This window comes from Astyanax mexicanus, chromosome 4, assembly GCF_023375975.1.
Source record: "Astyanax mexicanus isolate ESR-SI-001 chromosome 4, AstMex3_surface, whole genome shotgun sequence".
Lineage (NCBI taxonomy): Eukaryota > Metazoa > Chordata > Actinopteri > Characiformes > Acestrorhamphidae > Astyanax > Astyanax mexicanus.
The window spans coordinates 19,617,839-19,631,521 of NC_064411.1; the positions used below are offsets into that span (position 1 = coordinate 19,617,839).

The window sequence follows — 13,683 nt, forward strand, 5'->3', positions numbered from 1 at the left end:
GCAAGCTCATAAATTTGCCAAAACTCCGTGATTCATGTTTAGAAATGGGAACCAAATACCATGTCTCCAAATGTGGTCCTGTATCAATATCCTACTAACCATTAAAAATGAGGTACAACACGTCCATCAAAATATCAGTTTATTTTACTAAGAGAGAGCATGAGAGCGAACCCCCCATCCCTCTCAACACACACCACCACCCTCCTCCACCAACACACACACACACACTTTCCATGCCCATTCCTTTGTTGCAGGATGGCGTGAATGTAATAGAAACTCTTCACAGCTCTGTAAAACTTAAAATCCTTCATTTTGACAACACGGTGTACAAACTGTTGGTGCTGGCAAGTCATGTGACTACCGTCAAAATAAAAGTCAGCTTGTACAATTTTAAATGTAAAAATTGAAGATTAAGTGATCATAGCGAGGAGAAGTTCAGGTTTAAAAGGTAATTTCACTAAGTAACGTTATTTGGCTTACTGATTTAACAGAAAACTTGCTGTTTCACTGTAATAGTAAACACAAATGTTAGCAAATTAAAATATATTTAGCCCTGCTGTTTTTAAGAAATCCCAGTTAAACCATTAAACAGCTGCTCCTTTGCTGATACTTTAATAATAAAATACAATAAACATGAATTTGATGACAATAAGAAGAATCATCACACTTTGAGCAACTTGATAAAAATACACAATTTAACAGAATGGATTAAACTGAGAAGAAACAAAATAGAAGAAACTAACATTTGTGTAACAGAGTTAAAGACACTCCAAAAATAATAAAAAAAAAATACATAAAATAATATGAATCCTTAGAATATTATTATAATTATTTTATCCTTTAGTGAACAAAAGAGACTCTTGTTATGTTTAACACTCCTGTTGGAGGTTGTTTGATGTGTTGTAACAGTAAAAAGGTCATTATTTTGCTGTGATTCTATTTTGAACTACAATTCTCTGCATCAACAAGAGAACTGCATGTTTTATTTATTAATTATCCCTCCGCGCCCCCCGTAGCTCCAGAGGAGCTTGAGTGCAGCGCAGGAGGTAAACAGAGCTGAGGAGCTCCGTGAAAAAGTGCTGTTTTAAGCAAATATAAGTATTTTTGAGAAAATTACTGGAAAAATGAGCTCTTATATCAGTTCTAGTCACTCTTCTGTGCATTTTTAGCGGGTATTGAAGCATATTTTACCTAATAATTAATTATTTCTGCCCCGGTCGGGTTATCAGCTCTGAGGTACAGCCGTTTCAGCGCCAAAACACTACATGTGACTGAGCCTGAAAATGTGTGTTCATGTGCTGTATTTACTTCTGTTTCATGTTTTATAGATGTATATCCAGTTGCAGATGCTTAATAATCGACTGGGATTATTTTTGTTGTGTATGTGCAGGAATGTTGTGGTTCTTTCTCAACGTTTTGTTCTGCTGAACCGACTACTAGAGTTTAGATTTTCTGCCTCAACATGAGCCTAAACCCCAGCCTGAACTCCAGCCTGTCTGACCCGATGCATGAACTCGGGCTGGCGAGAATTCCCCCCGCTGTTCTCGGGCTCTCTCAGGTTCAGCAGAAGAAAATGTTCTGTGTTTTAATGTAATAAATCACACTGTGATTTTTGTGCTGATCCACCAGTTACAGCTTATCTGCGCGTTTAAAGCTCAACGCATGAATTAATTGATGCGCTGCGCAGGTCAGGCAGAACGTGCGGGATTGAGTCTGTGATATGTAGGAGATGTATATGCAGTTGCAGACACTTAATAATCTGCTGGGTTATTTTTTGGTGTAAACGTGTAGAGAGAATAAAGGCAGGAGGAGAGAATGAGACCTGCCTCTCCGTCTGCTCTTTAACAAGCATACTAGAGCAGCAGACGAGCTGCTACAACTGGCTTGAGAAATATTTGGCATTATGATGTAAAATGCATCAGAATAAGTGGATTTCTAAAAATGTGTCCACAATATCTGACATAAATTTGTTAAATGACTAAACAAGACATCACATATTTCTAAATTACCAATGTTTAAAAATGTAGTAGATCCTGTTAACTAAGTTGTGAGTTTTTAGGAATTTTAATGGTGAATAATGTCTAAACTTTTGTCATGTAATAACTAGTTGAAGCATTCATTATTATTATTATCATTATTATTGTAAGCACAGTTGACTGATGTAAACTAATTGTTAATGTTACCTGTATTTAAAATATTTTATTACATATACAGATATGTCTAACAACGTGACTTAAGGTTTAACAGAAGTAACATTATAAAGAAAAAATATTTATTTCAGCTGCTGACAGCATATTTTATACTGTACTATTTCACAATAGTACAATTTACTACTTATTTTATTATCTACATTATTTTATGCATTTATAAGTTTAAAAAAAAGCTTTTATTAGTTTTAAACACTGGCTGTATTCGGAATGGCATACAACTATACTGCATACTGCACTAGTATGTACTGCATACTACACACTGCCCAGTATGTAGTATTCAGTACTCCAACATTTTTGATTGTAGTACCCTACACGCTCCCGTGACACACCAGTCAATGCTCGGTCAGCACCCCCCGCCATCACCCCCCCCCCATCACCCCCGTTATCATCGACCATAGCGTTGTTTCACTGTAAACATCATCATCTGCCCATTAAGGAGACATCGCCCAACCCTAATTACTGTCATTTTTTAAGATGTATGAAATATTTTATAATTTAGTGTAAAGGAAAAGGCTTCAGACATCATTGGTCACGTGATCAATGTAGAACGAATCAAGCTTCGGCACCGTGATTCAAACCACTGCATGTTGTTTTTTCGGCACGTTTCTTTCTTTCTTTCTTTCTTTCTTTAAGTTCTCAGTTTCTTGTGAGACCAGAACAGAATTAAGAGTGTCTGAACAGTGGGAAGTCCTTATAAAGGCACTAAACAGGTGGCTGGAAGACCACCAGCGCCCCCTTTTTATGGAAATATGAAGATGTCCCTGTAGTTTTATCTGTATAGTTTAACTGATTTAGGCAGTTCTGTTCAGTTAAATGACTTGCTTTTATTTTAATATTCACTGGCATTTTTGTCTTTTCCAGAAATGAAAATATTCTCCTGAAATTCATCACCAACAACCAGGATATTTATCAAAAGATCAAAGTTAAACTGCTGAAAGAGGTGAAGCACAAGCCATCCAGAAGAATCTCCAGAACACGCAGAAATTGTTTGCTACATTTAACAGACAAATAAAGCAAAGTCCCGACATGGAGAAACATCAGCACTCTGTCAAGAGTTTTACTAAACAGAGTGATCTAAAAAACACCAGCGCATTCACACAGGAGAAAAAGCGTATTACTGCTCAGACTGTGGGGGGAGTTTTAATTGGCAGAGTCATCTCCAACAACACCAGCGCATTCACACAGGAGAGAAACCGTATCACTGCTCAGACTGTGGAAAGAGTTTTAATCAACAGAGTACTCTCAAAAAACACCAGCGCATGCACACAGGAGAGAAACCGTACCACTGCTCAGACTGTGGAAAGAGTTTTAATCAACAGAGTACTCTCAAAATACACCAGCGCATTCACACTGGAGTAAAACCATATTACTGCTCAGACTGTGGGAAGATTTTTACTACCCAGAGTGCTCTCAAAATACACCAGCGCATTCACACAGGAGAGAAACCGTATCGTTGCTCAGACTGTGGGAAGAGTTTTACTACCCAGAGTAGTCTCAAAATACACCAGCGCATTCACACTGGAGTAAAACCATATTACTGCTCAGACTGTGGGAAGATTTTTACTACCCAGAGTGCTCTCAAAATACACCAGCGCATTCACACAGGAGAGAAACCGTATCACTGCTCAGACTGTGGGAAGAGTTTTAATCAACAGAATACTCTCAAAAAACACCAGCGCATTCACACAGGAGAGAAACCCTATCACTGCTCAGACTGTGGAAAGAGTTTTACTGAACAGATTAAACTCAAAATACACCAGCGCATTCACACAGGAGAGAAACCGTATCACTGCTTAGACTGTGGGAAGAGTTTTACTAAACAGATTAAACTCAAAATACACCAGCGCATTCACACAGGAGAGAAACCGTATCACTGCTCGGACTGTGGGAAGAGCTTTAATCGACTGGAGACTCTCAAACTGCATCAGCGCATTCACACAGGAGTAAAACCGTATTCCTGCTCAGACTGTGGGAAGAGTTTTACTACACAGAGTCATCTCAAAAAACACCAGCGCATTCACACAGGAGAGAAACCGCATCACTGCTCAGTCTGTGGGAAGAGTTTTAATCAACAGAGTAATCTCAAAAAACACCAGCGCATTCACACAGGAGAGAAAACTGTCCCAAATTTGTTCCACGGCAATAAAAAGCGCAAATCGTAAATCTTTCAGACAGAACACCTTATCCTACACAAATGTTTCACTTTGTCACTTGGGATACGTTCCACCAGAAACAAACATGAACTGAATTTAACAATGGATTTTACAGGTTCAGCAAAATGAATCTGATCCAGCGATGATGTTTATTGAATTTAATGTTATGTTTTCTTGTATGTTTGAATATTCCAGGACATTCTTCGTGAGTTTTTAGGTCAGTTTTTAGGGTAGTTACGGTAGGAGTTCAGTTCTGAAGAAGGGAAGGTCGTTTAAGTTCGAGTGAGGGCACTGCCAGTGTTTGCACCAGATGTTAGATTAGCATAATTTAGTCTTTAAAATTTAGATGTTGTTAGGAGTACAGTAGGATTCTTAGTCTGCAACTAAGCATTTTGGATCAAACCTTCAGTGCTTATGCCTAAAAGGTTTTGAATGCATTTAATCGCTTTTCTAGTATATACAGATTTAATTATTTCCATTAATTTCCAATATTTTTTGGGTGAAGCTACTGTCGCGCTGAGCTTTTTAACTGTCCCTGCGGAGCTCTTTAACTGTTAAAAAGCTCTGCACGACAGTAGGTGAACTCCCAGTTACGCAACAGAGGGGTGTGCATGCTAAAATCTAGTGTATTTAGTATCTTCTCTGCTTGTTACATAATTATAGCCTATCTAACGTTCCACTCTTGACCTTGTGGCTGTTTATGAGTGTTTTCTAGTTTTAACAATGTCTACCTTTTAGAAATGAATACAGGAATAGTCAACCATGCTAGAAATTAATCATTCATTATTGTGGCACTGTCACTACATTGCAAAAATATTTAATACAGTAAGGAACCTAAGTTTATTGTTTGAAATAAATGTTCTATTTGTTTAAATTGTCTTTTCATCTTTTTATCTTCTCACATAATTTAAACAAAATTTATAGGCCATTTGAATTGATAAATCATTCTAGAATCGAAAATCGTTTCTGAATCGAACCTTGACCCCAAAAATCGGAATCGAATCAAATCGAAACACTGAGAGATTCATACCCCTAATATTTACTCGTGTGTGTTTCAATAAAATTCTTTTATATTGCAAGATCTGCAATCTCGTGTTTTCTCACTATATGGTTGATAACCTTTCTGTGACCTGGAACCTATCCATCCTGAGCCTGTTTTATGTTATTATTTGGTGAAGGGTGTGATTGGAGATAACCACACCTGCACACTCTTATTTTTAAATGTTTTATACATTTATATATACAGTTATTATTTTTCTGTTCACTTAATAATTTATTTAAAAACTGCTCTCTTTTGAACTGTCACAATGACACAAGGCTTTGGAGGTTGTTTGTACGTTTTCAGGAATCAGGAAGGTCAGAGTGTTTTCATCAACAGTGAGAGCTGTGAGGAGAACGTGACCCTGAGTGGCAGAGAAGCTTCACTGCTGTTCTGGGACCAGTGCATATGAACTAGGAGACAACAAGCTATCTGAGTGAAGTGCTGGGAACCTCTCCTCAGATATCCAGCACATGCCTGTTCTACACACCGTAAAGTCGCACACAGGCCAGAAGATCTTTCCATCCACTCTTTTCCTCTGTTTCATCTTCTCACAGACTTTAGGGCACATAAGGATTGTTTGGAACACAAGGACTGTCTGCTGTGTTCATGAAGGACACAGAGCTGAACAACATCATGATAAGAACTTGTTGCTCAGACAGGCTGGAGCTGATCGCATCATTGGAACTGGACAACAAGCTGTTAACTGGACTGGATAAATGTATAACTGCTTGGATTAAGTCTGGAGGGCTCCCTCTCTTTCTCTCTCTCTGGGTTGTGAATGTGTTGATCTATCACGATTTTATTACACTTGTGTTCACTCGTTGATGTACTTTTACTCTTTTCTAATATATATTTATATATATATATGTAATGCTGAAACTATGCTTTTTCCAGTGAACTTTCATACATTTTAAATTCTAAGCTCTGACTCATTGGTCATCATTTCGTGTTCATAACACTAACTTTACCAAGTGCAGATGCGGTCACTGCACTGCCGTGCCGACTGCAACCGAGTGTATTTGCTGTCAGGAGGCTATTGGGACCATTTGCTCAGAGATCTTCCCTGCAGAACCCTGAGCAGAACTTTTCAGATGCTTGTCTGAGAGCAAGAATTTTTGGAGGTGTTTATTCTCTCTCTGTGTGAGGTCCATGCAGAAACCCTGCAGCCCGTAAACAGCAGGTATTGCCATCCCATTAACTAGCCTGTTTATATACATTTAAATATTTAGCATGTAAAGTCCAGAGTTCATTAAGACTGATTGTTGATAAACTGTTAAAAGTTAAAAGGCTTGCTGGGTAGCTAGCTTCATTTAGCTAGTGTAAGCTAGCATTGGCTAGCTATCTTAACAAGGCTAGCATTAGCTATTTAGCTAACTAACTTAGCAGGCTAAGTAGCTAATGCTAGCTTTGTTATCTGTTAACTGTCAGCTGTGTGTCGTTTGGCTCATTCCGTGCAGCTCACAGCTGCTGCTTTTATAGTAACTCCAGTCGGACGGTCTGTACATCCCAGCTGTTCAGAGTTAAAATTAAAAAGGTGGAAAAAAGCCTCGGACTACACCCAGTATTGCTTCACCCAGGGGCAATACAAAGGTGCCCTCTTTGCATCTATTTTTGGTTTGGCTTTTATTATCCATTAAGGAACCAGTGTAGGCTAATAGTTATTTATATGTTAGGCGTTGGAGAACCAACCTCGAGACGTCACTTACAGCGCTGGGACAAGATGGCGCTACACTTACTTAAAAAATGACGTTTAGATTGCTTATTATTTTAACTCAGTTTCACTGACAACTGTTAAACTAATAAAATTTGTTAGAGTAATAACTCATCTTGCGAATTATATTAAATATTGAAGTGTTTAATGTCCACTTTATCATTAGCTAACTAAGACATTCCAAACTGAAAAAAAGTAGATAACGTCAGCTAAAGTAGTGTCGCGGTTATTTCACGACTCTTCTAGGCCTCCCAGAAGGGGAAGCCTGGACTAGCTTAAATGAGCTTTAGAGCTATCTAGTGATGCATCAATACAAAGTTTTAGTTTAAAGAAAGAAGGTGAAAACAGACGAGTGCCTCAAGATTAAAGAAAGGAGAAGACGAGTCTTTCCGAAGTTCTAAGTTGATCTTTTATTGTTCTTTTCGAAGTCAGCCAGATAGGGTCAGGAAGCTTCAGTCTTCTAACAACACAAAGGAATTACACACACTTTTATACAGTATTTGGGTGAATAACGGTGGGGGCTTTAAGCTCCACCTTTTAACATTATATAACTATACTTTGGTTGAATATAATCGTTACCAAACACATTCAGTTTTAGGGAGGATTCTTCCGGCCCCATTTCTTGGCGTCATGCCATATTCCCACTTTTGGAGTTAATCGTGGACAAATCAACATGGTACAGTTTTTTTAAAAACCCTGTCCTTCACCTGCCCAATCTTCTCATGGGAGAAGACTGACCTTGGGCCTCTTGAGACACTTGGTATGACTAATGAATCTGGTTAGCCTTTTCAGCCGTTCTGAAGAGCTTTTTCTCATAACTTCTGGGTACTTTCCAACAATGGCCAGTCATTATCATATTTCTTATCTGTCTCCCCCTCAGATCCCAGCTGCGCCTGGTACAGACTGGGCCTTACTGAGGAAGGGCAGACAGAGTTTTAGTAGAACTCAATGAACTCATTCATATATGGCCAAATGTACTAATATATGAGTAATATAACATATATTGATCACTAATATCCTAATTTAGGGCCCCACAGTAGATAACTAAAATATTCCACACTGAAATACAGTAGTTAACATTAGCTAACCTAGCTGGCTTAATCTTTCCACTCTGAAATAAAGTAGTTAACGTTAGCTAATCTAGCTAGCTAAAACATTCCACATGTAAACAAAGTAGTTAAAATTACCTAAAGTAGCTAGTGTTGTAGAAAAGAAAATGTGAGGTGGGCTACCCCCACCTCTCGTCCGGGCTACAACTCCCCTGCGTGTTCGTTTGATAGAGAGAGTCAGACAGTGGAGTGAAGTTGAAAGCAAACCAAGTATTTATTACAAACTGAATATTCAGGAGAACTAACACATGAAAGACCGTCTAACAGCCACCCAGCATAAGTTCTGACCCCCCCTCTTATTTGACTCCATGTTTTATACCCCAAAATGACGTGAAACCTGCTGATGAGGCGTTGCTAACGATTAGCTCATGTTAATATGCATAATTTCACGTGTTAGTACTCAAGTTTCACGTGTCTGACCGGACCACTAATGTTTGGCCTTGACTGTGTTCTTCCAGAATGGAACATCGTGGCACTATCTGTGTGTGTTTGTGCATCACCCCCTCTTTGAAGCCGCTGCAGGTTCCCCCACACACAGAAGGCCGCTTTGATCTAAAAGCCTCCTCTGTAGAAATGTAGTCTCGTACTGAGTGTACCAGTCGAGTTAATGACCATTAGTTAGGGTCATGCAGTAAACAAAATGCTTCAAGCATGAGCTACAGAAGTCACACAATGAATTTCATATGTTATATGTTAAAGTGTTAGCAGCGCGTGGTTAGTCCGCCATACAATAGATCCTATGTGTTAATAAACGCCTTATGTATCATGTGGGTTAATTTGTCATAATAAGGTCTGTGTTAGTCACATGCCTGATCAAACAATGTTTATCTATATGTGTAAATAATATATATTGTGAGTATTGGTTAGTCTTCTATATAATTGCGTGTAAAATACACTGTGAGTAAAATGATCAAATGTAAGGTGAGTATTGGTTAATGCATATAAAATACAAGGTTTCACACAATGATTATGTAATTATAGATACTAAGATAAGTAATCATAATTGAAAGATATTTGTCAATACACTCAAGGTAAAATAAACAGTTACTCTTCACTAGCTAAAACATCCCACACTGAAATAAAGTATTTAAAATTACCTAAAGTAGCTAGCTGAAACATTACACACTGAAATAAAGTAGTTAACATTAGCTAATGTAGCTAGCTAAATCTTTTCACTTTGAAATAAAGTTAACATTAGCTACCCTAGCTAGCTAAAACATCCCACACTGAAATAAATTGTTAAAACTACCTAAAGTAGCTAGCTGAAACAGTACACACTGAAATAAAGTAATTAATATTAGCTAACCTAGCTAGCTAAAACATTCCACACTGAAATAAAATAGTTAATATTAGCTAACCTAACTAGCTATAAAGATTCCACACTGAAATAAAGTAGTTCAAATTACCTAAAGTTGCTAGCTGAAACATTACACACTGAAATAAAGTAGTTAACATTAGCTAACGTAGCTAGCTAATTTTTTTCACTCTCAAATAAAGTAGTTAACATTAGCTAACCTAGCTAGCTAAAACATTCCACACTGAAATAAAGTAGTTAACATTAGCTAACCTAGCTAAAACATTCCACACTGAAATAAAGTAGTTAACATTAGCTAACCTAGCTAAAACATTCCACACTGAAATAAAGTAGTTAACATTAGCTAACCTAGCAAAAACATTCCACACTGAAAAAGTAGTTAACATTAGCTAACCTAGCTAAAACATTCCACACTGAAAAAGTAGTTAACATTAGCTAGCCTAGTTAACTAAAAGATTCCACACTGAAATAAAGTAGTTACAAAGACTGTATATAGCTGGACAGAGCATCGTTTCTTAAAAGTGAAGCCACCACAGGTCGGGCGCCCCCTGCTGTTCGGCTGCAGAAAGCTGTGTAACTCCACCCATCCCCATAGGTTTCAATGGCAAAACAGACAACTTTCAATCACGTTTTTTTCTAATATACTGTAATTCTACCTCCATTATTTAAATGCAACAGCTAGTGTAACCTCTGCTTATATTGTCAAATTTTTATATCCCCACAGAATTCGGTTTTTAAAACTTTATTCGGCTCTATTCAAAAAAGATGTGGTTATGGTAAAAGGGCTGGTTATGGGCGGGACCAATAACAGACCGTCAGCTCCGCTCCGCCCCGCTCTGCAGTCTGTGACCGCGAGGCAGCCCTCAGGGGCGGGGTTATTTAAATGAGTAGGCGGTCTCTCCACAGCCTTTCTCCCTCCTCTGGTCTCTACTGTGCAGACTCTGGTCTCTGAATCGCCAAAATGGCGGAAGATTTTGGCTTCATTTTCATTGAATGAATGGGAACGGCGACACGGCGTCCATCTTTATATACAGTCTATGAGTAGTTAACATTAGCTAACCAAGCTAGCTAAAACATTCCACACTGAAATAAAGTAGTTAACATTAGCTAACCTAGCTAACTAAAACATCCCACACTGAAATAAAGTAGTTAACATTAGCTAACCTAGCTAGCTAAAACATCCCACACTGAAATAAAGTAGTGTAGAAAGTATTGTAGTGAGGTAAGGGTCAGGCACTTTGCCACTAGTGTTTTTATAATAATTATTAGCTTACTGATTTAACAGAAAACTCACTATTTTACTGTAAAAATAAACATAATTAAAAAATCATTTCAAAATGTTCACAGTATCTTTAGCTACACTAAAGATAGTTTTATTAAACAGCCCCTTAACTGATACATTTAATAATAATAATAATAACACGACACATTACATTACATTGTGAATGAAGATACATCAAAATCATATATTTTATCAGAATGTAAAAACTGAGAACAAACAGAATATAGTAATCTGTTATTTGGCTATAATATTTACTACTGAAGCAAGTGTAGCACAGTAATAAAGTTCTACTGTAACTATATTAATATAATCCAATTAGCCATATGTTTAATGCATTTTAATGGATAATAATGTCTGAACTTGTCTTCTAAGAATTAATTGAAGCATAACTTAATAATTTTACAGCGTTTATTACTGTTGTAAGTGTAACAGAGTAAGAAAATACCTTTGTTTTAGATGAACTTTATAAAATGAGGCACTTTAATGCCGTTAAATGAAGTTTTGGCGGCCCCTGCTGTTTAGTGTTGAACTGCAGTTAGGCTACGTTTGGTCTTTCTGAGCCACCGTACCTCAGCAGCGGTCTATGTGTTTCTGTGCTGCGGGTAGGTGCTGAGCTCCGTGTTTTATGAATAAATAGTGGTTAAAAACATGTTTAAAGTTAAAAATACTGCTATTAATTCGAGTATAAGGCAGATTAAAAAGTGTTTTTGTAGAGAATTCACTGATTTAGGTAATAGTTAAGAGTTTATGAGCTTATTTCTCTCTTCTCTGTTAGAAGTTAAGTGAGACTAACACGAGGCTCAGTTTTCCCTCCACTGTCTGTACCAGCAGAATACAGTGTTGCCAACTCCTCAGTAAGGAAAGTAGCTATTGGCTGTCCTAAAAGTCGCTATAAGTCGCTAAATGACGCCATCGCCTAATTTGCATAATACATGTTTTTGAAGCTGTAAAGGATTAGGGTTGTGGGAGAGGAAAAAGTGTGTAAAAAACACCATAAATGTGTTAGAAATGTTACATATGAAAAACTTCTGTTGCTTTTTAAATAGGTCACTTTTTTTACAATAACTTCATTTTTACGTGAATTGCATAAATTAGTTTTTTGCCATGTTCTTAAATGTTATTATAAGAGCAGCAGTTAGTCGGAACTGTTATTCTACATTTTTTTTTAGTTTATTTATTTATTTATTTATTTATTTGCGTTTTCTTAAGTTTTCTTTATTTTTAAAACCTATCATAGAAAAATTGTTCAATGGTTCAATAGATATTTAGCTTTTTATAAAGAGGCAGACACTGTGGAGGAGGTGAGTGACAGGCTGTGTGGTGAATGAGGTGATTGAATGACTGAGACTGTGTGAGTTAAATTAAGGGATTTCTGTTCGTGTCACACTGAAGACACATTAATATTCATACTTCTGCTCTGTAAATACAGAGCGGGGTCAGTCAGCGGGCTGTGGGCACGCGCAGTTTATTTACAGTGTGTTGGTGGAGCGGTGTGTGTGTGTGCTCTGACAGTCAGACTGCACTGTAAGTGGTGGAGGGCGGGGCTAACGGCAGCGCCCGCTGCAGCGCGAGGACAGTAACTGAAGAGCGCGTGTTCATCTCAGAGAAATCTTACATCTTACAAAAAAAGTCGCTACAGGGTCTGAAAAGTCGCTTTATATAGCGACAAAGTCGCTAAGTTGGCAACTGAATATCAGCTAATCCTATTATTATTATTATTATTATTTGAGAGATTTTTGTTTATTCATTTAGCAGTATATCAGCTAGTCCTATTATTTTTTTTATTAATTATAATTATTTTGATTTATTTATTCAGCTCTGTCTTAACTGCAGCTGCCACTCAGGTAAAAAGAAAAAAAAGTACATGTTGTTTTCCAGTTATCACATGTATTGAAGAATGCAGTTAATTGATGTACACTTATTGCAAGTGCAACTGCAAACAGTTCAAACAAGAACCTGATTTCAGCTTTGTGATGCTACCAAAATATCCTAGAGTTAAATAACGTTTAATTTTTATTCAAAACCAGTTACTTAGCTGACAAGCTAAAGTTGCAAGCGCTTTATAACAAATAGTTATTTTTAGCTCGATAGCTAAAGTTACCAGCGTTTTTTTAATCAGTATCTAATGTTAGCTTGAAAGCTAATGTTGCAAGCGCTTTATAACAAATAGTTCATTTTAGCTCGATAGCTAAAGTTACCAGCGTTTTTTAATCAGTATCTAATGTTAGCTTGAAAGCTAAAGTTGCAAGTGTTTTATAACAGGCAGCTAATTTTAGCTAGCTAGCTAAAGTTGCATCTAATGCTTGCTTACTAGCTAAAGTTGCCTATTTTAGATAGGTAGCTAAAGTTGCAAACGCTTTATAACCAGTAGCTAATGTTAGCTTGCCAGCTAAAGTTGCAAGTGCTTTATAACAGGTAGCTAATGTTTGCTAGGTAGCTAAAGTTACCAGCTTTTTTTTTAATCAGTAGCTAATGTTAGCTTGCTAGCTTGAGTTGCAAGCACTTGTTACAGGTAGCTAATGCTAGTTTACTAGCTAAAGGTATCAGCATTTTTATAGTTGGTAGCTAATGTTAGCTAGTTAGCTAAAGTTGCAAGCATGTTATAACTGGTAGCTAATGTTAGCTAGCTGCAAACGTTTTACTACCGTTAATTAATGTTTGCTAGTTGCAAGAGTAGCTAAAATTTGCTTGATAGCTAAAGGTTCCAGCATTTTTAAAAAATGGTAGCTAATTTTAGCTAGCTTGCTAAAGTTGCAAGCATTTTATAACCGGTAGCTAACGTTAGCTAGTTAGCCTAAGTTACCAGATTTTTTTAAACCAGTAGCTAACATTAGTTACCTACTGCTCTTGCCAATATGACA

The 13,683-nt window shown here is 37.2% G+C and overlaps 5 protein-coding genes across 13 annotated transcripts in view; 3 read left to right on the forward strand and 2 right to left on the reverse strand.

Annotated features, from left to right (window-relative positions):
- LOC125801145 (zinc finger protein 850-like) overlaps window positions 1–13,683 on the forward strand; it is a 503,810-nt gene that overhangs the window by 147,991 nt on the left and 342,136 nt on the right. For 3 of the 6 annotated variants that reach the window (XR_007438628.1, XM_049477340.1, XM_049477339.1), the window contains exon 2: window positions 3,072–3,150. The exons of 2 other annotated variants lie outside the window; for them this stretch is intronic. The gene's annotated coding sequence lies outside the window, so the exon portion shown is untranslated. Of the gene's footprint in view, window positions 1–1,024; window positions 1,077–3,071; window positions 3,151–13,683 lie in introns of those variants that run through there. One more of the 6 variants, XM_049477342.1, reaches the window with a different exon arrangement.
- Window positions 1–13,683, forward strand: part of LOC125801185 (zinc finger protein 271-like) — a 253,538-nt gene that overhangs the window by 139,746 nt on the left and 100,109 nt on the right. The window lies entirely within an intron of this gene.
- Window positions 1–13,683, reverse strand: part of LOC111188305 (zinc finger protein 239-like) — a 192,080-nt gene that overhangs the window by 100,791 nt on the left and 77,606 nt on the right. The gene's annotated exons all lie outside the window — the stretch shown is intronic.
- Window positions 1–13,683, reverse strand: part of LOC125801182 (zinc finger protein 585A-like) — a 243,056-nt gene that overhangs the window by 68,869 nt on the left and 160,504 nt on the right. The window lies entirely within an intron of this gene.
- LOC125801682 (zinc finger protein 239-like) overlaps window positions 1,509–13,683 on the forward strand; it is a 155,704-nt gene continuing 143,529 nt past the window's right edge. The window contains exons 1-2 of the mRNA XM_049478481.1: window positions 1,509–1,558; window positions 3,286–5,719. Of these exons, the coding sequence (XP_049334438.1) occupies window positions 1,509–1,558; window positions 3,286–4,372 (1,137 nt within the window). The 3' untranslated portion in view covers window positions 4,373–5,719. The remainder of the gene's footprint in view (window positions 1,559–3,285; window positions 5,720–13,683) is intronic.